We start from the raw sequence: 25,963 nt of genomic DNA on the forward strand, positions 1-25,963 counted from the left end.
GGCCAGCCCCATCCTCTCTCTAGCTGTGTGTACCTCAGTTTCCTCACCTGTGCAACGACAAAAATACTGGCTACAACACAGGATTGTGAGAAGACTGAATAAGGAAAAGACGAGAACACAAGATGTGAGCTCTAATGCCCTCTGCAGACATGTGCAGGATAGCTATAGTTGTTATATGTTGGTGGTATTTTTATCTTAATTGGTATCTCAGGGGCTGCTGTAGCAGACAGCAAGGGAGGGTTTAGAAGTATGTACAGAAGCCAGTCTGATACGTCTTCTTCATTGCCCCAGCCAGGGACATCACCTGAAACCAAGATAATGCCACATCCTCCTCCAGACACCCCTACCCTGCCCTCAGAGCCCAGGACCCTCAGCGGCAGGTGGGACTCAGCAAAAGGGCAGAAGGCCTTGCCCAGTCGCGAGGGAGGCAGCCTGGTGGGGCTTTTGGAGTTGGCCTGGCTGCACTGGAGACTGGAGTCTAGTAGCCTTGAGTCACTTAGACGCCGGGCCTCAGACTATTCGTCATAAAACAGAAAGGAAAACATCCACCTGGCAGAGTTGGGGCAAGGATTAGTAATAACTTACATGAAGTGTTCTGAAAGTGCCTTGCGAGTAGTGGGTGCTTGATACTTGGGAGCTAGTAGTTCGCTAATTCATTTAGCAATTCAGGAAACATTTCCCAGGAGTGAAGACCACCATGGAATGGAGAAGCCAGCTTCAAACTCTTTTTTGCTAAGGTGTCAATGACTGACAACAGCTTGTGATCCAATCCTGAAGGACTCATGCATTTAAAGGAGAGTACTAGGAGGCAGCAAAACCATGTCCCCAAAGAGTATGTCTGCAGGAGTGAAGTTTTAGGCCCTACAAGGTAAGGAAGACACACACACCAGAGCCTCTCCCTCACACTGCCCATGTATGAGAGGGAGCCATGTCTGGGAGCCCCAGATTTTTGGAAAGTCATTGCCAAGGTGAGCAGAGATTTCAGAACTTCTTTGGCAAGATACTGGTCTCCTTTTCAGGCAGCAACAGAGGCCCAGAAAAGGAAAGTAGTTTGACTGAAGTTCCAGAGGTTATGAGTTCAGAGCCTAGAGCACAGGAGACTTCAGGTAAAGCAGGATCTAGTTAGAACTGTAATAATAAGAAGAAATATGCGGTGCTAAGGGCTTATGGGCATATCTAACAACCCTATATTGTTTTTATTCCCAATTCACTGATGAGGAAACTAAGGTACAGAGAAGTTATGTAACTAACTTACAATCACACAGCAAGTCTGTGCTAGAGCCAGAATTAAACTCAGGCACTTAGACACTATACTGAAGAAAAAGTTCAGAAACTGAGGCTGGGCACAGTGGCTCACACCTGTGACCAAGCCAAGGTAGGAGGATCGCTTGAGCTTCACATTCAAGGTTACCGTGGACTAAGATTGGGCCATTGTACTCCAGCCTAGGCAACAGAGTGAAACCCTATCTCTTAAAAAAAAAAAAAAAAAAAACTGGAAGCCCAGAGCTACATCCAACCTTTAGACATATTTTATTTGCCCTTCAAAGTATTTATAACTCTTTTTGAGATTGCAACATTTAAAAAATTGGAATTTGATATGTAAATTCTGACTTTTATCTTCTCTTTAAAAATGAAAAGATAACACTAACCCAGCTTTCCCACGATGCGGCTGTCCGCTGGAGCCTCCCCGTTAGATGGGCCCCTGCGCTCCAGCCTGCTGCGGCCCCCACCACTCTGCAATGTTTCCACGTGGCCTGCTTCAGTCTCTCACCATATTTGCTTGGCCCCATGGACATTTGAGTTTGTGAGGCATGAGTGTGGCTCCTTGGGCTAGCAGGGGCAGAACTCCACTGCCCAAGCCTGCATCCTACAGACGTCACCCTCGGGCTCAGATAGGCGACGACCCACCCGAGGTCCCCAGTGGAAGCCTGCAGAGCAGGGACGAACAGCTCTCCTCTGACCGCTAACCTGCAGCAGGCTCGGTGGAAGAGGAGCCCCAGAAAGCCTAGCTGCGCTTGCTTTTGTCCATGCCAGCCTGGACATCCCCCTCACATGCCTGCATGGGGTAGGTGTGGCTGCAAAACTATGGCTATGCCAGAAAACGGAGGTGGGGAGTACCTAGGGAAGGGGCTCTCCCACACCCTCCCAGAAGAACCAAAACCCACCCAAAGAGTGGACCCTGGCATGACCTCTGCCCTGTGCTGCCCCTTTGCCCAGCAGGCCATCTGGCAGCTCCCACCAGCACCTCTCCTAGCTGCCACTTGTTTCTCCGGGGGCTCAGGCGGAATTCAGCTCCAGCATATGCTCGGGGGCTGTCAGGAGGACTGGCTTGGCAGAGGTGGGGCTGCAGGCCTGGGGGGTGGTGAACAAGGCAGGCAGAGGAGAGGTGGAGGCAGAAGCAGGAAGTGGAGCCCAAAGCTGACCTGGGTTGGGTGGGGACCAACAAGTGGACAGAGGTGTGGATAGGGTGAGGCTGAGATGCGGGCAAGGTGGGGCCAGCTTGGTGGGCGGGCTGGGTGTCCCCATGAACAAGGAAGTGGGGCAGGGCGCCAGGCTGAGAGCCCTCAGGATCCAAGCAGTGGTGGTAACGACCCCAGGATTGACAACAGTGGGGCCTTCAACCCTGGAAGTAATTTCCTTGAAACCCAAGGGCAACACAGAAGTAGAGTGCCAGGACTGGGGCGAGGGGCATTGCTCAATGCCCAACACCTCCCCGCCAATGCACACAGGCCACCCACCCCACAGGTCCCACAGGGACCTCTTCCCCTTTTAGAAAAAAGGAGAAGCTGCACTGGGATTCAGGTTTGGGGGGCAGGGGAGAATGTTCCTTTTCAAGCGAAAGGGCTAGACAGAAGTGGGTCAAGGGTCTACAGGGTTTTGTCCTGGGGGGAGGGTGGGAGAGCCAGAAAACATCCTGTTTGTTGTGTCTGAGACCCCTGCCAGGACAAGGCCCAGAGCAGCGTGTCCTTGGGAGGACAGTCAAGGGCACGGCGTTGGGGAAAACAGCACACAGGCATGCAGAGGGCCTGCACATGGCCCTGTGTATGGCCCGGCTGGAATTATAATTATTTGGAGGGAGGATGTTGCTCATTGTCAGGAGCAGATCCTTTCAGACACCTGGGTCATTGTCGGAGACCGGGGAAAGTGGGTGGGGAGGAAGGCCCCTGGCTCCAGGGTGGCAGGGAACATGTGAGACAGGAAAACGACCCAGGCCCTGGGCCAGGCAGGAACCACCCAGTCACCGTGCTGCTCAGGGGCCCAGCGCCCTCCGCCCCCCACCACTGGGTGCAGAGGCAGGGGTTGCAAGAGGAAGAATGCTGTGAACCCGGAAAATTCCGGGTCTCAGGATTAAAACTCTGGCCTGGGCAGCAAGATCCCTGGGCCCAGTGCCCACTTAGCTGCGCCCTTGCTATGTGCCCTTGGGCAGGTCCCCCCTCCTCTGGGTCTCCCCTTCTTCATCTTAACCTGAGAGATGCCCCAAGTTCCCAGGGCCCCTGCAGCTCTGAAGTCCTGTGGGCTTATGACCACTTATTCTGTGTTAGGTACTTGCTAAGAACGTTCTTTCTTTCTTTTTTATTTTTTTGAGACAGCAGCTCACTTTGTTTCCTGGGCTGGAGTGCAATGGCGTGATCATAGCTCACTGCAGCTCAAATTCCTGGGCTCAAGTGATCCTCCTACCTCAGCCTTCCGAGTAGCTGGGACTACAGGTGTGCACCACCACACCTGGCTAATTTTTTGTAGAAATGGGGTCTTGCTATGTTGCTCAGGCTGGTCTTGAACTCCTGGCCTCAAGCGATCCTCCTGCCTTGGCCTTCCAAAGTGTTGAGATTACAGGCATGAGCCACCGCACAGTGGAGCACTTTACACTTGTCTCATTTAATTCTCCTAACCCCCTGACGTGGGTATTATCATCCCCATTTTAAATATGAGGAAAGGGTTTCAGAGAAGTGAAGCGACCTGCCCAAGGCCAAGCAGCCCTGTGTGGCCGAGTTGAGAGCCAAGCCTTGGACAGGCCAGCACTGCAGACAGGAAGAGCTCCGTCCATCCAAACCCTCCAGGGTCGGATGGAGCTGACACCTCATCCTTCAGCTATTGAGAGAATGAACTGACCCTGAGTTGACCTCTCCGCCCTCCACACAACCAACCGTCCTTGCTCTGCCTCAGACACAAACTGAAAACAGCATTCTTTCATTCCACAGATATTTACCACGGTCCTAGCACGAGCCGGGCTCACGGCAGAGAGGGACATGTGCTGCTTCTGCCACTTTCCCGCTGTGGCACCCTCAGCCTCCAGTAAAAGTTTCTGTCCCAGTACAGGGGAAAGGAGCTTTTGTTTGGCATCTTCTCTCTACCTCAGCTTTTGTGACCTTCACCTCTTTCCGCCCAGCAGGCCCCTGGTGAACCCCTGTGGGTGTGCACGGGATGGGTGTGTGTGGGTGTGGACAGGCCTGTGTGTTTTCCCTGACTGGGCGTGAACTTAGCCCACAGTCGCCAAGGCAACGCCCCAGCCTTTGCAGGTGGGTCCCCAGCTTGGTTAGTTGGGCCTAGGAGGCCCCACTCAAACAGCTGAACTCTGTCCAGCTGCTAGGGGTTGCCAAGCAAACGGTTACTAATCGCCTGCTGTTGCTGGCCATGCACTAGATGCAAAAGACCCAGTCCTTGGCCTCACAGGGGGCCCCAAAGAGACATAGGACCTGGTTCTAGCTCCCCACCAGGGTCCATCCCCCAGGTTGGTCCACAGGGGCCATAGGGAAAGACTTGGCTGTGTCTTTATCAAGATGCAGAGCACAGAGGGAAACAGAGACAGGGACCAATCAGGATAGAGTTGCTGGCACTAAGAAGGGAGGTGCCCTGCGGCAAAGGCTGAGGGCCCAAAGCCAGTAAGTCTGCCCATGGGCCTCTTCGGCCCATGAGGACAAAGGGTATCTCAGATGTGTTTATTGATACCTGCCCCTGCAGGAAGTGTCCATTCACATCAGACCAAGGAGGCCGGGAAGGGGAAGCCAGGCTCTATTGGAGGAAGCAGCGCTTCCAGCACCTTGGGAAAGCATCCGTGCATCCGGGGCTGGAGGCTGGAGGCCAGCGTGCTCCCCGGGAGGGCCTGGGCAGCTGGCCAGAGGCCCGGGCTGGTGGACACTTCTCCGGATGACCCTCCCAGAAGCGCCAGGCCCGCCCCGAGGAGGCCTGTGTACACCCCAGGCTGCCAGCTCCAGCCAGCTGCCCTCCTGACCTCATGCTGCAAAAACTTGCTAAGGTTCGGATTCAGGTCTTTCTGTCCCCTACCATTAGGACAGGAGGCTCAGTGGTAGTAACAGTGGCGGGGCCACTACTTTGTGCCAGTGTCATGCTGAGCACTTTTACGTGGATTCACTTACCTAATTAATCCTCCCACCCTATGAGGCAGGTACTCACATCACCTGCGTGCTACAGGTGAGGGAACTGAAGCACAGAGGTTAAGTAGCTTGTCCAGAGTCTCACAACCAGTAAGTAGTGGTGCCAGGATCTGAACCCAGGCAGTCAGCTACTGGGGGCCTGGTGCCATCTGACTGCTCTCTAGAGACTGGAGGTAGCCAGGACTGGAAGCCCTGCCTCCTTCCTGCAGATGGACAGATGGCCTGGCCAATGAGGGGGCCCCAGATTCCCTGGCAGCGTCTCAAAACATAGGTAGTTTTACTTTTGGTTTTACAACATTAAATAACATTGAATCATATATAGAGAAGGTTATTCCCTTTTCAATTCTCTTTCAGTCTTGATTACATCAAAGTGAAAGTCCCAGTTTGATGCCAATATGTCGCCAAACCATCTCTCTCTCACTTGCTGATCTCCTTTTTTTATTTTATTTTATTTTATTTTGCAAGGGACAACAGCAGGTTTCAGACTCAGAGCCTTCCCCAGGCTAAAGTTTCCAACTAGAATTTAATACCCTTATTTGGTTTTCCTATTACGTATTTTATGGTTTTGTTCTATTTATGGCCAGTGATACTGGCTTTCCACTTACAGCAGTGATATAAAGTTTCCTTTTAAAATCTACTCAATAAAAAAAAGAGCAGATTTAAAGAAAAATAAGTAAATACGATAATAGGCAGACACTGCAGAAATCATAAAGGTGCCCAGCAAATGACTGAAGCTTGGGAAACACCATCATGGAATTACCCTTTGGAAGAGAGAGGTCAGCCTCGCCGAGAACGTGCCGCCCAGCCTGCCCGTGCACAGAGAAAGGGGAAGTGTATGTGGTCCCACAATGAGTGAACAGCAGAGGTAGGACTTGACTTCAGGTCCCCGTGGAAAACAAGATCCAACGCAGAAAGGTCAAAGGAACTGGGCTTGCTTGGTGAGCAGCAGAGCAACTTCATTACTGAATTACTAATGGGCAAGATGTGAACAGGAGAACCTGTAGGCACCTCCATGGACATTTCAGACTGTAAATGTCTACAGGTGCCTACAGGTGGTTGGACCCTGCCCATGCATCCTTCAGACTCTAGGATTTTAGAGAAATCAGCCAATGCCTTCCCATGCCCTGGGCACCACAGGGCCCTGTAGGCAGCAAGGAGCTCAGAGGGGAAGCCAATGGCATGTGGCCCCTGGAAGCCATAACAGTATCACACGGCATTCACAACAAGCCAGGTGCTGTGTTAAGTGTTTGTTCATCGGCTCTTCATGGCAGCCCTCTGAGGGAGGTGCTATCAGCACCCCCATTTTAGAGATGGGGGATCTTGTTCAGGGGTGCTGAGTAACTCGCCCAATGTCACAGAGCAGTATATGGCCAAAAGCCAAACAGCAAAGGGCTATACAGAAGCCCTGGCGTGCAGGGCACACAACCCGCAGGTCCCTTGCTTCTCCGACCCCCACAGCATGCCATCAGGAAGGCTTGGGGAGTGCCAGTACTGCTGCTAAGGGAATCCATGGGCCCTTCGGAAGCCGCAGTGCTGATTCCTGGCTTACCCTCCTCTGGTGAGGCCAGACTGACCCTGGATCAATGCTTGGCCTAAGGCCTGGGGCCTCAAACTCAGTTTGTGGGACTTGGTCACTGCCAACAGGTCCCTCCTCAAGGACCCCTTCCTTCCTTCCTTCTGCTCAGGCCTAAGACCCCATACACTGTGTGCATATAGGGAAGTGGCCCCTTTTCGCTTCCCAACAATATACACCTTGCCCGGGCCACCCTCTTCCGTGGAGGTCAGGCCCCAGCAGAACCTGCGCCCTGCTTGGGGAGAAATAGGAGCAACCAGCCCAGCTCAGCAGGAGGCTCCCAGTATTGCTGGCCCCTGGGTGTCCCTGGCATTGGTAGATGTGTCTCATGCCATGGACTGGCCTCAGGCTGTTTCCACTCCTGGGCCTCTGGGCAGTGGGTTGTGGATTTCCTAAGAGCTGACCATTGCTGCGTCAGAGCTTGCAGCATTGGGTTACTCAACAAGGTCCTGCAGCCTGGCTTACTGTGAAGGGGAAGGTGGGTTCTTCCCTCCCTAGCCTCAGTGCACCCCTGTGAGCTTGAAAGTGCTAATCCCAGAGTTTGGGACTCCAGAGTCAGCCTGTAAAGACAGGGCAAGGATATTAACTTCCACGCGTCCTGGGAATGCCCATGGGGAAGAAGAGGCTCTGCCACCCTTGGGGTCTGCTGGGTCCTGGCTCCTTAAGTGCCCCCCTGCACCCATCTCACCCTGAGTCAGGCCCAGGAAAGAGTATCTTCAGTGCCTCCTGGGCTCCTGAACACCACACTCACCACTACCATTCTCCTTGGTGCTGGCCCAGCCCCAAAAGCTGGAAGAACAGGCCTGCACCTGCCCCTCCATCTCACCTTCCCAGGCACAAAGGTTTTGACCTTTAGCAACTGTGCCCAGGGCAACCCAGCACCTCGGCAGGTCCATGAGCATCCTTCCCCACTCACAGACCCTCCTGGCCTCCTGCGACCAGGCCTCCATCTGCCATCTCCCTTGTTGCACGCTGTGCTAGGTAGTTGGCTGAATGTCTATTAGTGTGCTTATGTTATAGTTAAGCGTCCCAGAGCAATTTAAAACTAGGGGAATGCTCCTGACTCCTTCCAGCGGAGAGCCACATCAAGCCCTAATTAGCTTCCTGAGCCCGACCCAGGAAGGGATGGCCCTTTGGTGCACCAAGTTGTGTGAGTAGCCAAGACCTCTGGGAGTGAAGGCTCCTAAGTCTGGGGGCAATATAGGGTGAGGAGCTTTGATCTGCTACCAGATACTCTACACGCTGGGTTCCGGGCCTCTAGAACTCAGTTTGCAGATGGGCTGCTGAACAGAGAGCAGCCCTGCTAAGAAGAGCAGGAAGGGGCAAAGAAAAGAGGAAGGGCCTCAAGGGGTCACTTGGGGAGGATGAAGCAGGGCAGGTGGCCCATGGAGGATAGAGTGCTGGTCTTCCTACCTGCCACTATCCCCTGCTCCTTCTAGAAGCCATGCCCTGACATGAGCATGGCCTTGGTGTCCAGACTGCCCCAGTCCACCCCCACCCCCTCGCTCTTCGCTTCCCTCTGGCTATCATCTTGGGGTGCATCTCAGGCAGCTCGCTCTGTGGGCTGTGAGCCCCTCAGGTGCAGGGCCAGCCTCTGAGTGCTGAAATAACACATTGCCAGCAGGCACCCCAGTTTGTTTCTGAGGTGTCTTCCAGGTTTTCCCAGTCTCCTCCTCTCCCACGCATCCGTCTCCCTCTCCTCCTCTTCCAGCCCGCCCATTGGGTCCCTCTGCCAAGCCCTCTGCCTGCCTCTGACTCCTGCATGACTCATAATTTCCCTGGGCCCTTCCCATAAAGTCTGGTTCCGTGGGCTGCCTGCCGGCCCCCTGTTCCCTGAGATCCAGGCTCTTCGGCTCCAGGCAGTCAAGAACCAGGGCCAGGCAGGGGGTCCCAGGGCCTCTGCCCTCACCCTGGGAGCCCCTGTACCATTTGGACAGTCTGGACTTTGGAAGGGGAAAGTGGGGCTTCTGTGTTTGAGCTGAGGAAACTGAGTCCAGAGAGATGCTATGAGTTACCCAGGGACCCTGAAGGGGCTCGTGCTGAGCTGGGAGATGTCCTGCATCCTCCCAGTGTCCCACACTGCTCCCTGAACTGCAGCCTCGCCAGGGTGGCAGGGATCAGCTGACCGCTTACCCTCAGCCACCAGACCCTCAGAATGGGGCGGGGGGTAGTGCTGCCCATAACTGGGAGTGGACCAGTGCCCGCCAAGGGTCAGCCAGAAGTGTCACCTAGGCACAGGCACTGGCGAGAGGACAGCACCCCTGCGATTCTGGAGCCCTAAGGCCAGAAGGGCAGGGAGATGCTGGCTGTCAAAAGCCTGTCACATCCACTAGAACACACGGGCTGCCCCTGCCCTGTCCCTCTCCTGCTCGGGAAAAGCTACTTGTGTCCTGGGCTCTCAGTGCAGGGAAGGGTTGGACAGGCAGCCCTTAGGGGACAGCCTTGCCTGCTGCTTGGGCAGCTGTCAGAGCGTGCAGATGCCCCAGTGCCTAGCTGGGGCACTTGGCAGAGTTGCCACTCTCCCTGCCCAGCGGTCCCAGCAGCCTCCGGGTAGTGGGTGGAGTAGGGTGCACGGTCACAACAAGCTGAGGGGACTCCCAGGAGGCGCCCGTCCTGCGGCCCCCAGCCCGACCTGCTGTCCTTTCTCAGAGTTCTTCCCCAGCGCCCAGCCTCCCCCGACCTTACCTCGGGACGCAGCCAGGAAGAGAGCGAGGAGCAGGGGCCCCCAGCGCCGGCTGCCGGCCTCGGGGGCCGCGAGGACGCCCATGTCGCCGTCGGCGGAGCGGCGTCTGGCGCTGCGGGCAGGAGCGGGGCGCGGGCGCGCAGGGGAACTCCTGGTGCGCGGGGAGCGGGCGGGACGCGGCCGGCGCGGGGACACCTCCCGCGAGCGAGTGCGAGCGACTGAACGCGGCGGGCGGCCCGGCCCGGCGCTCAGGCCCCGCAGCGCCCCCGGGGGGCCGCAGGGCGCACTGCCTCCCCGAGGGCCCGGCGGGAGGGGCTTCCCGGCCGGCGCGTGCGGGCCAGTCGGCGCTACTTAGTCGCCGGTTTAAAGCCCCCCTGTCCTTTTCGGAGAGGATTCTTGTTGTGCCGCCTAAGTAGATCTGTGTCTAACCTAGCTTGGCGCAGGTTATCCCAGTGTGTATCTGCCCTCACCCACCAGCCTTTGAGTGGTCTGGGGACAGGGACTTGTACCCTGCCTCCTCCAGCCAGCCCGGGGCTTGGTACGTGGAAGGCGCTCCTAGTTGTGGAATGAGTGAATGAATGAATGAATGAATGAACGAATGGAATCTGCCATCGGGAAGAGCTGGCAAGTCGGAGCCAGCTTGACTGTAGATTCAGAGCCTGAGACACCCTTGTGCGCACACACAGAACGGGTGCCGGAGCACGCAACAGGCTGGGCACGCCCTACCCCAGGACACACGCATCTGCTGGTGCGTCTCGGCTGCCCTCAGGCCTATCCCCAGCTCTCACCCCCTGGTGCCCTGAAGACCCACAGGACGCTCTCAGGCACCCCGCCCGGCACTGCCAGCATCACTGGGGGTGTCTCTCCTCTCCTCTCCACATTCTTCTCATCCTTCAGGGCTCAGTTCAAGTCCTTCACCTTCACCAAGTGCCCTGAGCCTCCCCTCACCCCCACCCAGTCCCTGCGGCTGTCACACCAGGCCTGAGGTTACCAAACGGTTGGTTCATCATCTGGCTCTTCTGCCTCCCAAGCTAGACTACACACTTTTGGGGACCACGGCCTCTCCCTGATGTTTCTGAGTCCCTGGCACAAAGCTGGGTGTGGAGAGGGTGTTTAGTGCACTCCTATCTGATGGACAGACCATGAATAAGCGAGTGTGTGACGGAGGAGTGGAGGTGACCATGGCTGGGACCAGGCACTGGGGAGTGGGAGGGTGTAACCATTTCACCCATGTCACCCCAGACTGGTTGAGGCCACCAGGGGGGTTGCTGGCCCCTGAACGACCTTAGGCTGAAGGACAGAAGACAGCCAGAGTCCAGCTGGTCAGGAAGCAAGGTAGTGCCTGACTAGGAGCCCGGAATTTGGGGTGCCCCATGAGTAGCCTGATCCAAGTCACAGACTCTCTGAGGGCTCTGAGCCCTCACTCTGGGGCCAGGGACGGCTATAACAGAGGAAGGGTAGGGTGTCATGTGTACTAGGTGGGCTTGTACAGGCCCAGGCCCCCTGGAACTGGGGCACTGCCCTGGGTTGGGAGCCTAGAGGCTGCCAGGATATACTCCAGGTCCTTGGGCATGGTCCTGACTTTATGACCCCACCTTGGGAGACAGCCCAGGGCCCCTTCTGCTGGCAGAATGTGAGCTCTCTTCCACCAGGGGAGGTACAAAGCCAACTGAGATCAGGTAGACGCTGGGCGCTCTTCCCACCTGGCCATCTTCTGGCAGAGGTGGGGTGGGGTCACTCAGGGGTGAGACCCTAGAGTACCCCCCTCAACACTTCCTGGCTTGGCCTTGCCCATGCCACCCTTACAACCAGACTCCCTTTGCCCAGGGCCTGGCAGGAGGGGGAGCCTGGGATCAGAGGGAGAGGAGCAACTGCCCTGCCAACCCCTCCCCAGGGGGCTAGAGCACCTGAGCTGGGCCCAGTCCCCTCCTCCTTCCCACTTCCTTCCTCCCCACCATGCTGCCCACCACTGAGCCTCCTGGGGTTGTGTCAGGGTAAGACAGAGGTATTGCCCAAGGGGCATGTTCAGGAACCTCAAGCACTGATTCCTCAACACCAGGGCAGCAGGAAGGGCTCAGCTGAGAGGGCCTTTGGGGCACTGACTTCCTCCTCACTCCAGAGGCCAGAGGAAGTCAGACCCACCTCCCCCACCAAGCCCAGGTCTAGTCTCAGAGCAAGAGGGCTCGGAGGATGAATTTCTTAGAACCCTCCACTCCCAACCCCTGCAGCTGCCACCATGGTTGGACACACTTCCAGGGGGTCTGGTAGGTGAGTCTGGGATTGTGGGAAATGCCAGCACCTCCATCCCCAGGTGAGGCTGCAATCCCACCCTTTCCTGCAGGTGGCGCCCCTGTGCTCCCGCCGGCAGGTGGAGGGGCTCAGCACTCAAGGCTGGGCTCACGCGGGTGGTGACAGCTCACAGCTGCGTCCAGGACCATGCAGCGCCACCAGATAAATGTGCTAGCTTTCTGTGACAGTCATTTTTACTCAAATATTTGGGGCCCCCTACTATTTTTAATGAAAACAAACACAAACACATTATGGAAGAAGGATGTAGGATCCATATGAGCTTTCAATGAGAACATGAGAGATTTCAAAGATATTTCATTCTTAAGACAAACAGTTCAGGCTGTTCCCCCGATTGTTCGAGTTCCGTCTCCTCTCTTGGAGGAAAAGTTTGAGAAATGTTAAGGTAATGCATTTCCCTCCTTATATGCTTGTTATTTTGATAAAGATTCGTTGAGGCTTTGCAACCCAAAGGAATGCGCCTCTCTAATGGTGGGGATTTCGTCCACATGGCTGATGGCAACAGACCAGAGCCCAGAATGTCTGAGCTAGAAGAGACTTTAGAGATCAAGCCAGGTCCTTTATTAACAGACAGAAAAAGTCCAGAGAGGGGATGCGACCTGCCCAAGGTCACGCCGCTCCATTTCAAGGCTGCCGACCCTACCTGCTTTGGAAATAGTTTCAGCAACCACCCAATACACCTTGCCCTCAAGATCCAGAGCCACAGGTCAGAGGAATTGTCACCTCCTCAGGGGCAGTGACACCCTTTTTGGGTCCAGGTTGCCTGCCCATCTGTCCATCCCTCACCAGAACCAGACCTCTTAGAACCAGACAGGCCTAAGGAAAAAGTTGTACACAAGTTGTCCACGTTCAGCTTTTTGTGCCAGCTGTTTTCTGTTCTCTGGCCTTGGCAATGGCCTAGTCACATTCTCTCTCTACCCAAGCATCTTTGCAGGTGTTATCACCTTATTATTTTATATTAGTCACTAATTATGTCTTGTATTAGTCAGGGTCCTGGCAGGAAACAGCTGGCACACTCAGAAAGGACTCACCTGGAGAGAGTTAATGGAGAGACTATTTAGAGAGGGCTGGTGAAGCCCCAGAGACTAGCAGCCGACCACAGGAAGCTGTTACCGCCCACGTGTCCAAAGGGAAAGAAGAGGAGGTGGTGTTGCCGGAGCCCAGTGAGCGCTGGAGCTGCGAAAGGGGCCCCCCAGCAGGAGAAACGCAGGCACTGGCAGAACTGCAGTGGGGAACGGAGCGAGTGTGGAAGAATGCCCCACCTCTCCCTTTCTCCCCTGTCTTCTGCCAGGACCTCCCACGGACCAAAGCCGTCCAGAAGCCAGACAGCAGGGGAGCCTGGGTAAGGCAGGCAGTGCCCAGGGGACATCTTCCCAGGCGGAGAAAGGCAGAGGGTGGCAGGGAGGGAGAGGAAGATGAGGACAAGGGTACCAGCACATGGCTAATCTGTGTCCACTTTCTACTCTGCTCATGAGGTGCCACACCAGCTGTTTCCAGTTCGTTCTTGAGTGCCGATCACCGAGTTCTGGTCAGCTGAATATTGCTTGTGGTCCGATTGGCCCAAGCATCGGCCAGAGATGGCCAGTCACAGAGCATGTTGAAGAGACTGTTCTTAAGGCAAAGTCATGTTCAGTGAGTTCTATTTTTCACAGCTCAACAAATTCTGCCATAAACCCAATGTCTTCCTTCTTAAAAATGCTGAAAATATGTATTTCTTCCATTTACATGAACAATAGGTAAAGCTTAAATACTGTGTTCGGCTGAGTGCCTCACATTCTTGCCTCTTGGAGTCTGGCAGGAGACTCAGGACCACTAGGGCCCTGGCCCAGGCACAGCTCTGGGCTAGGGTGACGACTGGGGTTCATCCCATAAGCCAGTTTTAATCACTACATCACTGTGCAGACAAGGACCCTGAGTTTGCACCTGGCATCAGCAGTGCTGTGATTGATTAGTGCTGTCTGCCATGGGCATGGACAGAGGCGTGATGGTACAAGTGCCATCTTGGACTTGAGCTGTTACCTAGCTTGGCTTTTGGTGGAGCTTCTATGTTTCCTTTTTCTACCAGCCCGTGGCTTCCCTCCCCTCCATGCTTTCTTCTCCCTTTCCCTCCCCGTGTTGAGCCACACTGAGTTCAGCCCAGGAGAACAGCCATCTAGATCCACCTCAGTCCCTCTAGCCACCTGACCACGGACCTGACTGTGCTCTTCTCCACAGGCCACCACACACGTGTACGTGACCATCGTGGACGAGAACGATAACGCACCCGTGTTCCAGCAGCCCCAGTATGAGGTGCTGCTAGATGAGGGCCCGGACACAGTCAACACCAGCCTCCTCACCGTGCAGGCGCTGGACCCGGATGAGGGGCCCAACGGCACAGTTGCCTACGCCATCGTCGCAGGCAACATCATCAACACCTTCCGGATCGACAGACACACGGTCAGCAGCCGGCAGCAGGGTCAGGACGAGGGGCGAAGCCTCTCTGGGGATTGGTGGGGAGTGCCGTGACGTGAGGGGACGCAGCAAAGACAGAGCCCAGGAGGACACTGTGTGGGTACCCAGTGTGGGAGGATGAGAAGGGTGGGTGGGGCCTGGTACAGAGGAGTTTCCCGCCATGGCCAGGATGTCGGGGCCTGCTTCCTGGGTTGGTCAGAGGGCACCCCAGACCTACCAGCCCTAGGTCCACCCTTGTCCCTTCTGTGTCCCCAGGGCGTCATCACTGCCACCAAGGAGCTGGACTACGAGATCAGCCATGGCCGCTACACCCTGATTGTCACTGCCACAGACCAGTGCCTCATCTTATCTCACCGCCTCACCTCTACCACCACGGTGGGTGGGTGGGACACAGCTCTAGCTTGGAGGTGGGGGAAGGACAAGGCCCAGAAAGCTCCGGTGGGGAAGGCGGGGAAAGATTGCCCAAGGGAAATGCCTAAATCTAAGGGCCCTGTCCTAGTCTCGGCAGCTGACCCCAACTTGCTGTGTGACTTGGAGGAGGTCACTGAACCTCTTTGTGTTGCTATATCTCTCAGACAGGTGACAACCCCTGTCTTCCTCCCCTTTGTGGGAGAAGCATAAACTCTAGTCAGACTAACAGGGTCCCAGGTCCCTGTTCTTCCACTTCCTAGCTGTGTGACCCCGGGCAAGTCACTGGCCTCTCTGAGCTTCAATTTCCTCATCTGTGAAATGGGGATAATAAAAACTATGTTTCTGGGTGTGGGAGGAGCAAATGAGACCATGTGAAACAACCATAGTACAGCAATAACTAGAAGTTTATAGCATTGTTATTATGATTAGTACATCCATAAAAAGGCTTTGACAATAACAATAAGTCATCTACACGCGTAGCTTAAAAGGCCTCTCCACACCCATCATCCCCTGTGACTCTCGCATCGCGCTGTAAGCCAGGGTTATCAGGTCCAGTTTACAGATGAAGGAACTAAGGCCCATCGAGCGGTGGGCCCAGCACAAGGCTGGCTGGGGTGGGACCCCCCTAAGCTTATGCACCATCTCAGGTGCTTGTGAATGTGAATGACATCAACGACAACGTGCCTACCTTCCCCCGGGACTACGAGGGACCGTTTGATGTCACTGAAGGCCAGCCAGGGCCCAGAGTTTGGACCTTCCTGGCCCATGACCGGGACTCGGGCCCCAACGGGCAGGTGGAGTACAGCATCGTGGACGGAGACCCTCTGGGTGAGCGGGGCCTGCGCTGGGGCGCGGGGCGGAGGGATGACACAGAGGGCCTCTCCGCCCCCTGCTCAGGAGAGGATGAGAAGGGAGGTATCAAGGTGCTTGTCCCCACCATTGAGAGATCTAGATCGAGATCGAGATCTTGATCGCTGGGCCTCAGTTTCCCCATCCATAAGATGATGGAAATATCTTCTCCTACCCCTTCTCCACAGGGATGTGGTGAGAACACCCTGAAATCTGGGAACAGAGGCTAAAGTGGTCTTGGAGGGTCACAGACCCCTTTGAGAATCTGATTGAAAATGCCCCTAGGTCATGCCCAGAGGAAAGGCCCCAGGGCAGAGGAAGGATGAGCATCCTTAGCCCGAGGCCCTCAGGAGCCCCCGGGCACATGTTCAGGGAGCACCCAGCTCTCTCTGCACCCGTCAATAGCCTTCCCTTCGCAACCATCACGGCTCTCCTCCTTGGTCGAGGAGCAGCGTGTGCCCTGGCCTCGGCAGTGATTTCTCAAGTCAAATTTTACTCACTTCCAACGGCCCACTGGAATCATGCAAGGAACATTCGAGGGAGAAGGGTCCAGAACAGGCAATAAGGAGCAGTGGGGACTGTGGCAGCTGCAGCTCAGCTCCCACCAATTGTCACCACGTCCAAATGCAGGCCCAGGTGCCAGGCCTTCCCCTTGTTAAGAAAAGCAGAAATCCAAATCTTTGAAATATCTTGGCTTTTAATTGATTGTTCAGTAAGCATTTATTGAGTCCCTTTCCTGTGTTGGCCATGTGCCAGGTGCTGAGGGCACAGAACAGACAAATCCCCACCTATAGAGTATATGTTCCAGTTGGAGGACACAACGAAGCAACTGATTAAGTAGATGAATTAGTATACTGGGAGGTGCTGAGTGCTGTGGAGAAAAATAAAACCCAGCTGGAGGATGGGGAGTGCCAGGGTGAAGGCAGGAATTGTAGACAGGCAAAGGCCTGAAGGAGGTGAGAGGTGGGAGCTTCCCAGGCAGAGGAAACAGCAAGTGCAAAGGCCCTGAGGTCGGAGCATGTCTGCTGTGTTCATGGAGGAGCAAAAAGACCCTGTGGCTGGCATGAAGCTGAGCAAATGGAAGCATGGGAAGAAATGAGATCAGAGAGGTAGTGGGGCCAGATGCTGTTGGGCCCTGAGGGCCATCCTGAGAGCTTGGCTTTTGCTCTGAGTGAGGTGGGAACCATAGGTGTTCTTTGAACAGAGGAGGGACATGATTTGACTTAGGTTTTAATAGGGCCATTCCAGTTCCTGTGCTCAGAACAGACAACGGGGTTAGGGTTGGGAGCAGGGAGGCCAGATGGGATCCTGTTGCAGTCACTCAGGCTAGAGCTAGGGTAGCTGGGACAGGATGGTGGCACCGGGGGTGGTGAGAGGTGGCCAGCCCTAGTGTATTTCAGAGGTGGAGCCGGCAGGATGGGCTGGCCGACTGGCTGTGGGATGTGAGAGGAAGTCAACGGTTCGGCGTGAGCAGCTGGAAAGATGGCGTTGCCGCTGACAGATGGCAGACTGCAGCAGGAGGTCGTGGGGGGAAAGGCGAGAGTAGGTTTGAGACGTTGGGTAGGGTTGTGCGTTCAAGCCAGGAGCTCAGGAGAGAGGCTGGGAGCTGCCAGCACAGAGATATTTAGAGCCCGGAGACAGAAGGAAAGCAGACAAGTAGAGGGGTCCCGGGATAGAACATCGAACCCAGGCTCGTTTGCAATTGAGAGGCTGGAAGCAAAAGCAACCCACTTCCGGAAGGCCCGGTTCGGAGCCCCTGCTGCCCAGAGCCTGTGGGGGTCACTGCTCGGACAGGCCTCCCGTTCTCGTCCACGTCTCCTCTCCGGGCCAGCGCTGTGCCTTCCTCTTCCGACACCAGCGTAGCAAAGGCCTTTCTTCTCTGCTGTTTTCACAAACGCGGAGGTCTGCGATGTCATGGGAGTCCCTGCTCCCGTACAGGAGGGTGCCAGAGCCTGGGGCAGAGGCCGGTGCTGGGTGGGCAGCTGAGCCCCCGTCCAGGTGAGGGGGCCCTCTCTACACTCCAGCTTCGGGGCACAGGGCGCACACCTGTGCCCCAGCACGATGCAGATCACTCCATGCATGGGCAAAACCTCCCATTCCTCCCAGGAACGTGGGGCCTTGTGGGGGTGTCCTGGGAGACCGAGGCAGGCTCCCTGAAGGAGTGAGGGGCCTGGGAGTTTCCCTAGGCTGACCGTGCTGGGGGCTCCCTCCCCGCAGGCAGGAAGAGCAGACATGTAGAGCCCAAAGATTATTCTGGGATCAGCGAGCACAGCCTGCATCCCAGAGGTGATAAATGGAGGCCCAGAGAGGTGACGATGGCCTAATGGTGTCCTGCAGCCAGCCGGCACGGGTCACACATCCATTTCTCATACTGCCTCCCGCCTCTGCATTCACATTGGTAACTTGAACAGGTGGCAAATGCTACAAATCAGGGCGCTTTCTGTGCAGAGCCGGTTTAGCAACACGCCACCTGGTGAGGGCACACACCTAGGACCCCGACGTAAAGGTCACCTGGAGGAGCTCCCGTCTGTGGGGAGACGTCAGGGGTGACTGGGCTCTTATAAGCCCCGCTAAGCCCGAGGAGGAGCTCTGTAGTCAGAGAATAGTTGGGAAACAGGCCACACCCACTTGAGCCTTCCAAGGAGCTCCAGCTGCCCTTGCTGGTGCAGCCCACTCCTGGGACCCCTTCCCTGTACCCCTCGTCCTCCCTGAAAGCTCCCGGTTCCCTGAGAGGGTGCCTGGGCTCCCTTTCAGCATCTCCCTAATGAGACACAAGGCGGGCCAGGCTTTGTCCAGTACCAGCACGACCCTGAGGTGGCATCTCTTTATTAGCCCATTTTTCAGATGAAAACGTCAAGGCAAGGCTCAGTAACATGCCCAGGGGCACAGAGGAATGAAGTCACGGATGTAGACCTAGATATGAGTGGACCGAAAGCCTATGCTTTAACTCCTGACTCTAGAAGGTGTGCAGGGCTGGGGGCTCTGGCCCCAGGAAGAGCTGCTGAGGAGGATAATTCACAGCATGGGGGCCTTCGGCCTGCCCACTTCCCAGCCCCCCAGCCCCTCGGGCCTGCCTCCCTTAGCCTTCGAGGGGATGCGATGGTGTCTCCCTTGGCTTTAGAGAAGGTTGGAGGCCATCTGCCCGCAGGTGGCCAGGGCCTGAGACAGGGCTGGGAAACCCCTAGAAAGGGAATCCCCAGTTCTTTGGAGATTGTGGAGCATCAGGGTCAGGAAATCCTGCTTCAAGCAGCTTCCGCCCGTGTGGATGGAGAGGAGCCTGGGAGCGGAAGGGCTGGTGGGAAATCCCAGCTGCAGGTGGGACTCGGAGGGGCCGTTTTTGTAAATGAGAGCGGTAGGAACTGGAGGAGGGAATGGTACGGTAGGATGTGAAGAGGCAGATGGAGAGAGCTGTTGGGCGCTTGGGCCTCTGTCCTTGCTGGGCCCCTGTGTGCTGTGTGTCCGTGAGCAAGTCAGTGTCCCACTCTGGGCCTGTTTCCCCCAGTGTCAGAAAGGAAAGTGAAGGAAGTAACCTTCACCCCGTTCCAGTTCCTGGGGGAGGCACAGAGGTGACCCCCCTTCCTCAGGCTCTCCCCACCTCCCTTGCTCACTCCCCTTTCTTCTTGCCAGAGCCTCAGCCCCCCACCCCACCCCACCCCTGCCTTCTCTCCCCTCCAGCCAGGCTCCCTCTTGCCCCCCTGGTTTCCTTCCCCTCTGCCTCTTCCCCTCCACCCTCCCTGCTCTCACCCCTCCCTCCTGCACCTCCGCCCCGTCAGCTCTGCGCGATGTTGTCTGGAGAGACCACAAGTCCCGTGGGACGCAGGGGGCCAAGCTCCAGAGCCCTGGGTTTGAATCCTGGTTCTGTCTTTAGCTTGCTGGGGGAGCATGGACAAGTCATCACCCTTCCCCAGACCCCCAGTTCATTTTCCAAAGGACATTGAGGGACTGGATGGTCTCTGAGGTTCCTTCCAGGTCAGAGTCTGAGAATCCGAGGTTCTTGCTCTAGACACTCTCAGACAGGCCGGGATGAGGACGGAGGCCAGAGGGCCAGCTGAGGGTCTTCAGCACCATCAGGGAAGGAAACTGGGGTCACCACAGGCCTGGGAGAGCCCCCTCGGCACTCCACCTGTGGCTCACCACAGGGGACGGGGGACGTCCCTGTCCCTCATCTCTCCCCTCTGCCTGCCCCGGTGCCTGCGAGGTCACCATTAGCAAAACATTCCTCTGTGCTCTGCTTCGCCCTTCCCAACATCCTTCTTTACAAGACATGGTACCTGGGAGGGGTCGCACACTACAGAGCCCCGATCCCTTCCTCAATCCATTCCCAATCAGTAGTGGTTAGAAGGAGGTGCGTGCGTGGGAAAGGAGCCCCCGCTTTTTCAACATAACCGTCTTGGCCAGGTCAGTCCCTGGCCTGCCCACGGCCCAGGGAGGGAAGCTGGTCTGGTCTGGCACTACGGGCCCATGGGGGCATGAGGGGGCCCAGGCCCAACTGTACCTACATCTGTTGCCCACCCACCTACAAACCCCAGCCCTGGGGCAGGTCCCATAAGGGTCTAAGTGGGGGCACTGGAGGGCCCATGCGCCAGCTGTCCCCCAGCCCTGGCGAGTTGAGTAAAGGCTTGCTCGAGGAGGTGGGGAGAGGCCTGGGCTCCCCACAGTGCTCGGTCTTTCCTGGCTAACTCCGGGCTCTCCTGGGCGGCACCCAGGGGAGTTTGTGATCTCTCCTGTGGAGGGGGTGCTGCGGGTCCGGAAGGATGTGGAGCTGGACCGGGAGACCATTGCCTTCTACAATCTGACCCTCTGTGCCCGTGACAGGGGTGTGCCCCCCCTCAGCTCCACGGTGAGTCTGGGGCCCCTCCGCTGGCTCCCCCTCGCTGGCCCCTGTACGCTCCTGTAAATGCTGTCACCCTCGTGCCTAGAGAGGCTGCTCTGGAGCCAGTCCGTGCCCCCCAGCCCCTTAACAGACCTCCAAGTGCCTCTCGGGCTCACCCAGCACCCTGGAGAGGCTGCCGTTGAGCCAGGCCTCTGCGCCCCACCCCAGCCCCCCCCACACCCTCTGCACCCCGCCCCTCCCCTGCCTCTACTTTTTCTGCTCTCCTCATCGTCCTCTTTCCTCCTTTATGATCTTTTTCTTCCTTCCTCTTCTCCTCCACGATCAACTGCACCTTCCCTTCCTCCAACGCCACCCTTTGCCAACCTGCTCCGTCCCACCCACCACCTCCCCCTGGGTTGCCGTGTCCACCATCCCTTGCTCCTCCTCTCTCTCTTCCTCCTCCTCCTCCTCCTCCATCTGGCTCCAGATGCTGGTGGGGATCCGGGTGCTGGACATCAACGACAACGACCCCGTGCTGCTGAACCTGCCCATGAACATCACCCTCAGCGAGAACAGCCCCGTCTCCAGCTTCGTCGCCCACGTCCTGGCCAGCGACGCCGACAGCGGCTGCAACGCGCGCCTCACCTTCAACATCACCGCGGGCAACCGCGAGCGGGCCTTCGTTATCAATGCCACGGTAGGGCCGGGCCTGACCCCAGGACCCCCAGGGTTTCTAGTGAAAAAGAGGACCCTGCCCCAGAGCTTTCCTTCTGCCGCTGTCTGGGCTTCTCCTGTCCTGATTCCTCCACGGGGATGAGGACGTCTCCGTGGGGAGCCTGGAGTCTTGGATTCCCCAGCGAGCCATCTCTGGGGTCTACCTAGAGCCACCGTTGAGGCTTGTCATGTGCAGAGATGGGCCCAGAGCCTCTGGGACCCCCTGCCCCAGGATGCACCAGGAAGGCCTCACTCAGCCTCTTGGAGCGTCCATAGACTGCTGACACCATGGGGTCCTCAGAGGGCCCATGCCTTAGAGGCAGCAAGACCTGGGCATCGGTGGGTCACTCACGCCCTGGCAAGACCCTGCCAGCCCACGTTTGGCCTTCTAGACCATCGCATAGGCAATTTAGGGAGGGGATTTACAGCCACCCCTGGAGCTGCAGGCAGAGTAGTTGGCACGTGGGTCAGAGCCCCACGTGGGGAATAGGTCTCCGCTCAGCTCACCAGCCCTCCACATCCCAGACAGGGATCGTCACTGTGAACCGGCCCCTGGACCGTGAGCGGATCCCAGAGTACAAGCTGACCATTTCCGTGAAGGACAACCCGGAGAACCCACGCATAGCCAGGAGGGTGAGGCTGGAGGGCGACGCTGGGGACAGGGCTGGGTGCTGGAGGTACCAGGAGGGAGAACACGTCACCCCTCCTGCAGGCGGCATGGGCCGGGCTTAGATGCACAGGCTTTGGCGCGTGCAAGGCTGGGTTCAAATCCCAGTTCCCCCTTTCTACCTGTCAGTAGGTGTGTGGCTTTGGCGAGTTACCTTCTCTTGGCCTCCATTTTCTCTCCTGCAAAATGAAGGTCACACCTACCCCAATGTTGCAGAGAGGATGGAGGAGCCGATATACGTCAGGTCCTCAGCACAGCGCCTGGCACGAGGCAGGCACTCAATGCATGCCAGCATTATTTCCCTGCCCAAACCGCCGACACCCCACAGTTGTGCGTCACATGGGCCTGTGTGCACTCACAGACACGCGCTTTGAAGTCCTGAAGGGCTGCATTTGCCAGGGGGCTTTTCCCTCAAAAGCCAAAGAAATTACTAAAAGGAGGCAAAGCGAACAGTCCTTTTGGGGTTGGGGGCAGCTCTCTCTCGCCAGCCCATGAGGTCTGCAGCAGAGCCTGGACCAGGAGTCCTGGGGCCTGGGTCATCTCAGCTCTGCTCCTGACTAGCTGTGAGGCTCTTTCTGGGCCTCAGTTTCCCTACCCATCTAGCCAGAGGAGACTCGGGCTGGAAGAACTCATGAGCCACCTGCCTCCCTCCCTCAGTGTCCCTCTGCTCCCTGCCTTCTCTGCTTCCTCCCTCCTCCTCCTGCTCCCACCCCCTCTCTTTCTCGCTCTCCTTTTCCTCTGCCTTCAGGGGGGGCCCCGGGTCATCCCGGGAAGCAGCAGTGTTGAGTGGTGGGGATCGGGAGGCTTGGGGCTGGTCCCCACTCTGCCACCGTCTCACCGAGCAGCTTTGAGTGGTCAGTCGCCCTCTGTGTACCCTCACTTCTGAAATGCTGATGGCGTCCAGGGGCACTGGGAGGTTCCCAGGTTTGAAAGGCAGGAAATGGGCCGGGCACGGTGGCTCACACCTGTAATCCTAGCACTCTGGGAGGCCAAGGTGGGTGGATCACTCAAGGTCAGGAGTTAGAGACCAACTTGAGCAAGAGCGAGATCCCGTCTCTACTAAAAATAGAAAGAAATTATCTGGACAACTAAAAATATATATATAGAAAAAATTAGCCGGGCATGGTGGCTACAGCCATGCCTGTAGTCCCAGCTACTCAGGAGGCTGAGGCAGGAGGATCGCTTGAGCCCAGGAGTTTGAGGTTGCTGTGAGCTAGGCTGATGCCACGGCACTCTAGCCCGGGCAACAGAGTGAGACTCTGTCTCAAAAAAAAAAAAAAAAGGCACGAAGCGCAGCACTAGTGAGAGCCAGGACAAACTCACCAGAGCATCTGGTGAGCCTAGAGGGTCTGGAAAACTGGACTCATCTTCCTGCCTGAAGTCCCCCTTGCCACGAGGTGGACCATGATTAAATACCACTCCCATCTGCCCTCTGAGACCTTCACCACACCTCTGTGAGGGAGTTGAGATCCCCATTTACCAGATTGGAAAACAGAGACTCGCCCAGGGCCACCCAGTGAGCTGCTAACAGAGCAGGGTCTTGAACCGGGGTCTCTGGCCCCCTGGCATGGGCTTTGTTGATCCTCTACTTCTGAGCCCTGGTTCCCCTCCTCCTCGCCCCTCCCCACGGGGGGGTACTTTGCTAGCCATGGCCTGCAGCCTGCCCGTTACACCCCTACAGGATTTCGACTTGCTGCTGATCTTTCTTGCGGACGAGAATGACAACCACCCCCTGTTTACTGAGAGCACCTACCAGGCGGAGGTGATGGAAAACTCTCCTGCCGGTAGGTGCCGGGCCTGCCTGGGAACTCCTGCGACTGCCGGGCACTGCCAGGGCCTGGGGGGCCTGAGGACCTCCCTCGTGCCCGACGGCATAGCTGACCGTAGACCCAGTGGGTGCGGGAAGGTGCTGCAGGGGAGGCCACAGCTTTGAGGGCTCCTGGCCTGGGGCTGCCAGGCCTCTTAGGGGCCGCCAAAGCGGCCACAGGTCTGGTTGGAAGAGACAGTTGGGGTCATCGGTCCCCAGGGTGGTCTGAGAGCAGCCCCACGGTTCCCCAAGAGGGGCATTTAAGGTGAGGACTACCCTGGAGAGAGGGTGAGCCCGCCCCTCCCTGCTCCCTCCACCCCAGGAACGCAGGGCATCCTGGAAGCTTCTGGAAGCTCTGGGGAGCATCTATAATCAGAGGTGGGGGCTGGGGGCCCTGGGTAGGGAGCGTAGCCCTTTCCCACACACGTGCACCGACCAGCGTCGCCTCCCTTCAGAGGGACAGGATCTCCTCTTCCACGCACCCCTGGGCGGCACCCGCACTGCTCCAGCCTCCCCAGCATCTGCCTCACCTCTGAGCAGGCATCCCCTCTACGAGAATTTTATTCTTAAACCTGTGTGTGTGTGCGCATGCGTGCTCACATGTGCCAGCACGTGTGGGGTTACATGTGTGCACAGACATACAGACACGTGGGCGCCCCCACGATGCCCTCGTGTGCAAACGTGCCCACCACAGAGGCGCATAAGCTCACAACCGGAGAAGCCCAGGCTTGTATGTGATCGTGGCCCGTGAACACAGAGACCACACGCGTGTGGGTTCCTGGTCATGTACGGTCAGGCCCCTGAAGATAGAACATTGTATATACACATGCGGACAGACAAGGCCCACATGGGGGGGGATGTCAGGGAGCCCCAGACCCTCCCGAGGAGCAGCCAGCCTCAAAGGCTGCTGGGAAGCAGGCGTGGCTCTGGGCGGGCCAGGGGCTTGCTCACCACTCTCGTGTTTTCTCCCCAGCAGGGCTTTGAGGCCGCTCCCCAGGCATCTGCGTTCAGTCTGCCAAGGCTGCCGCAGGCCCGCCCCCAGGGCCTCCCCACCCTGTCCACCTCACCCCCTCCCTCTCATCCATCGTCAGCCATGGCTCACCGGGACGGGCAGGGGAGGGGGGAGGGCAGGGGGTCGGGTTGGGCCCGCAGTGACCCCTTTCCTCCTGGCCCAGGGACCCCCCTCACGGTGCTCAATGGGCCCATCCTGGCCCTGGATGCAGACCAGGACATCTACGCCGTGGTGACCTACCAGCTGCTGGGCGCCCAGAGTGGCCTCTTTGACATCAACAACAGCACTGGTGAGGCCTGTGCGCCACGCCGGGCACTCCCAGCCCAACTCTGGGGTGGGAATGGCCCCGCTGCTAGCACTAGGGCCTCCCTTCTCAGTGCTGGACCCAGCTCTCCATGGAGACCCCTTCCTGACAGCCCAGAGTCCCCATCCTGCAGCTGGATTAGGCCGCCCAAGGGGCCAGGCAGGAGGTCCCAGGAGGAGGTCTGGAGACAACACACGGACCCTGCTGGTGCACACACTTTCAGCCTAGGCAGAGAGCCCCTAACCCACTGCCTTCATCTCCCACGCCCAGGCCAGAGGCCCAGGCCCCTAACCCACCAGACGTAGCCAAAGCAACTTTCTGTCCTCAGCCAGACCCAAGGCTCCCCAGAGACCATGTCATATCAGTCTGGTCTTGCCCAGGAGGCTGATCAGGTGACAGGTGCCAACAGGGCAGCACATCTCTCAACAGAGCAGGTCAATCCCCCACCCTGGGTCACTCTTCCCAGGCAGGAGTCATGAGGACTGCAGAGATCACCTGCGGAGGGGACAACCACAGGAGACACATGGGGGCCCTCCCTAAACACAGGCGGTTGAACCTTTGGGGAAGAAAGTCACCGTGTTCCTTTCTCTGCTCCTCTTTCGTCTCTCCCCGTCACGCCCCCATCTCCCCTGTGGGCTCTCGCCCTGTCTACCCGCCCTACCCCTTTTCCTTTATGTCTCCCCGGCTGGTGGCACTGGGTGCCAGGCGTGGTGACTGTGAGGTCAGATGTGATCATCGACCGGGAAGCCTTCTCCCCCCCGGTCCTGGACCTCCTGCTGCTGGCTGAGGACATCGGGCTGCTGAATGGCACGGCTCAACTGCTGGTCACCATCCTGGATGACAATGACAACATGCCCACCTTTAGCCCTGCCGCCCTCACTGTCCACCTGCTGGAGAACTGCCCGCCAGGTAAGCAGGGGACAGTCCCCAGGGCCCCACCATGAGCCGGCTGGTGGTCAGTGGGGACTGGAGCCTCAGG

General features: G+C 57.3%; 2 protein-coding genes across 2 annotated transcripts in view; one reads left to right on the forward strand and one right to left on the reverse strand.

The window, feature by feature from the left end:
* LOC105825468 (chromosome unknown open reading frame, human C10orf54) overlaps nt 1–9,812 on the reverse strand; it is a 22,846-nt gene extending 13,034 nt beyond the window's left edge. The window contains exon 1 of the mRNA XM_012663253.1: nt 9,652–9,812. Within this exon, the coding sequence (XP_012518707.1) occupies nt 9,652–9,733 (82 nt within the window). The 5' untranslated portion in view covers nt 9,734–9,812. The remainder of the gene's footprint in view (nt 1–9,651) is intronic.
* CDH23 (cadherin-related 23) overlaps nt 1–25,963 on the forward strand; it is a 235,780-nt gene that overhangs the window by 186,992 nt on the left and 22,825 nt on the right. The window contains exons 33-41 of the mRNA XM_012663249.1: nt 14,171–14,392; nt 14,663–14,782; nt 15,466–15,646; nt 20,374–20,507; nt 20,968–21,177; nt 21,720–21,827; nt 23,543–23,645; nt 24,844–24,969; nt 25,690–25,893. Of these exons, the coding sequence (XP_012518703.1) occupies nt 14,171–14,392; nt 14,663–14,782; nt 15,466–15,646; nt 20,374–20,507; nt 20,968–21,177; nt 21,720–21,827; nt 23,543–23,645; nt 24,844–24,969; nt 25,690–25,893 (1,408 nt within the window). The remainder of the gene's footprint in view (nt 1–14,170; nt 14,393–14,662; nt 14,783–15,465; nt 15,647–20,373; nt 20,508–20,967; nt 21,178–21,719; nt 21,828–23,542; nt 23,646–24,843; nt 24,970–25,689; nt 25,894–25,963) is intronic.

This window comes from Propithecus coquereli, unplaced genomic scaffold (assembly GCF_000956105.1).
Source record: "Propithecus coquereli isolate 6110/MARCELLA unplaced genomic scaffold, Pcoq_1.0 Scaffold80, whole genome shotgun sequence".
In the NCBI taxonomy this organism is placed as follows: domain Eukaryota; kingdom Metazoa; phylum Chordata; class Mammalia; order Primates; family Indriidae; genus Propithecus; species Propithecus coquereli.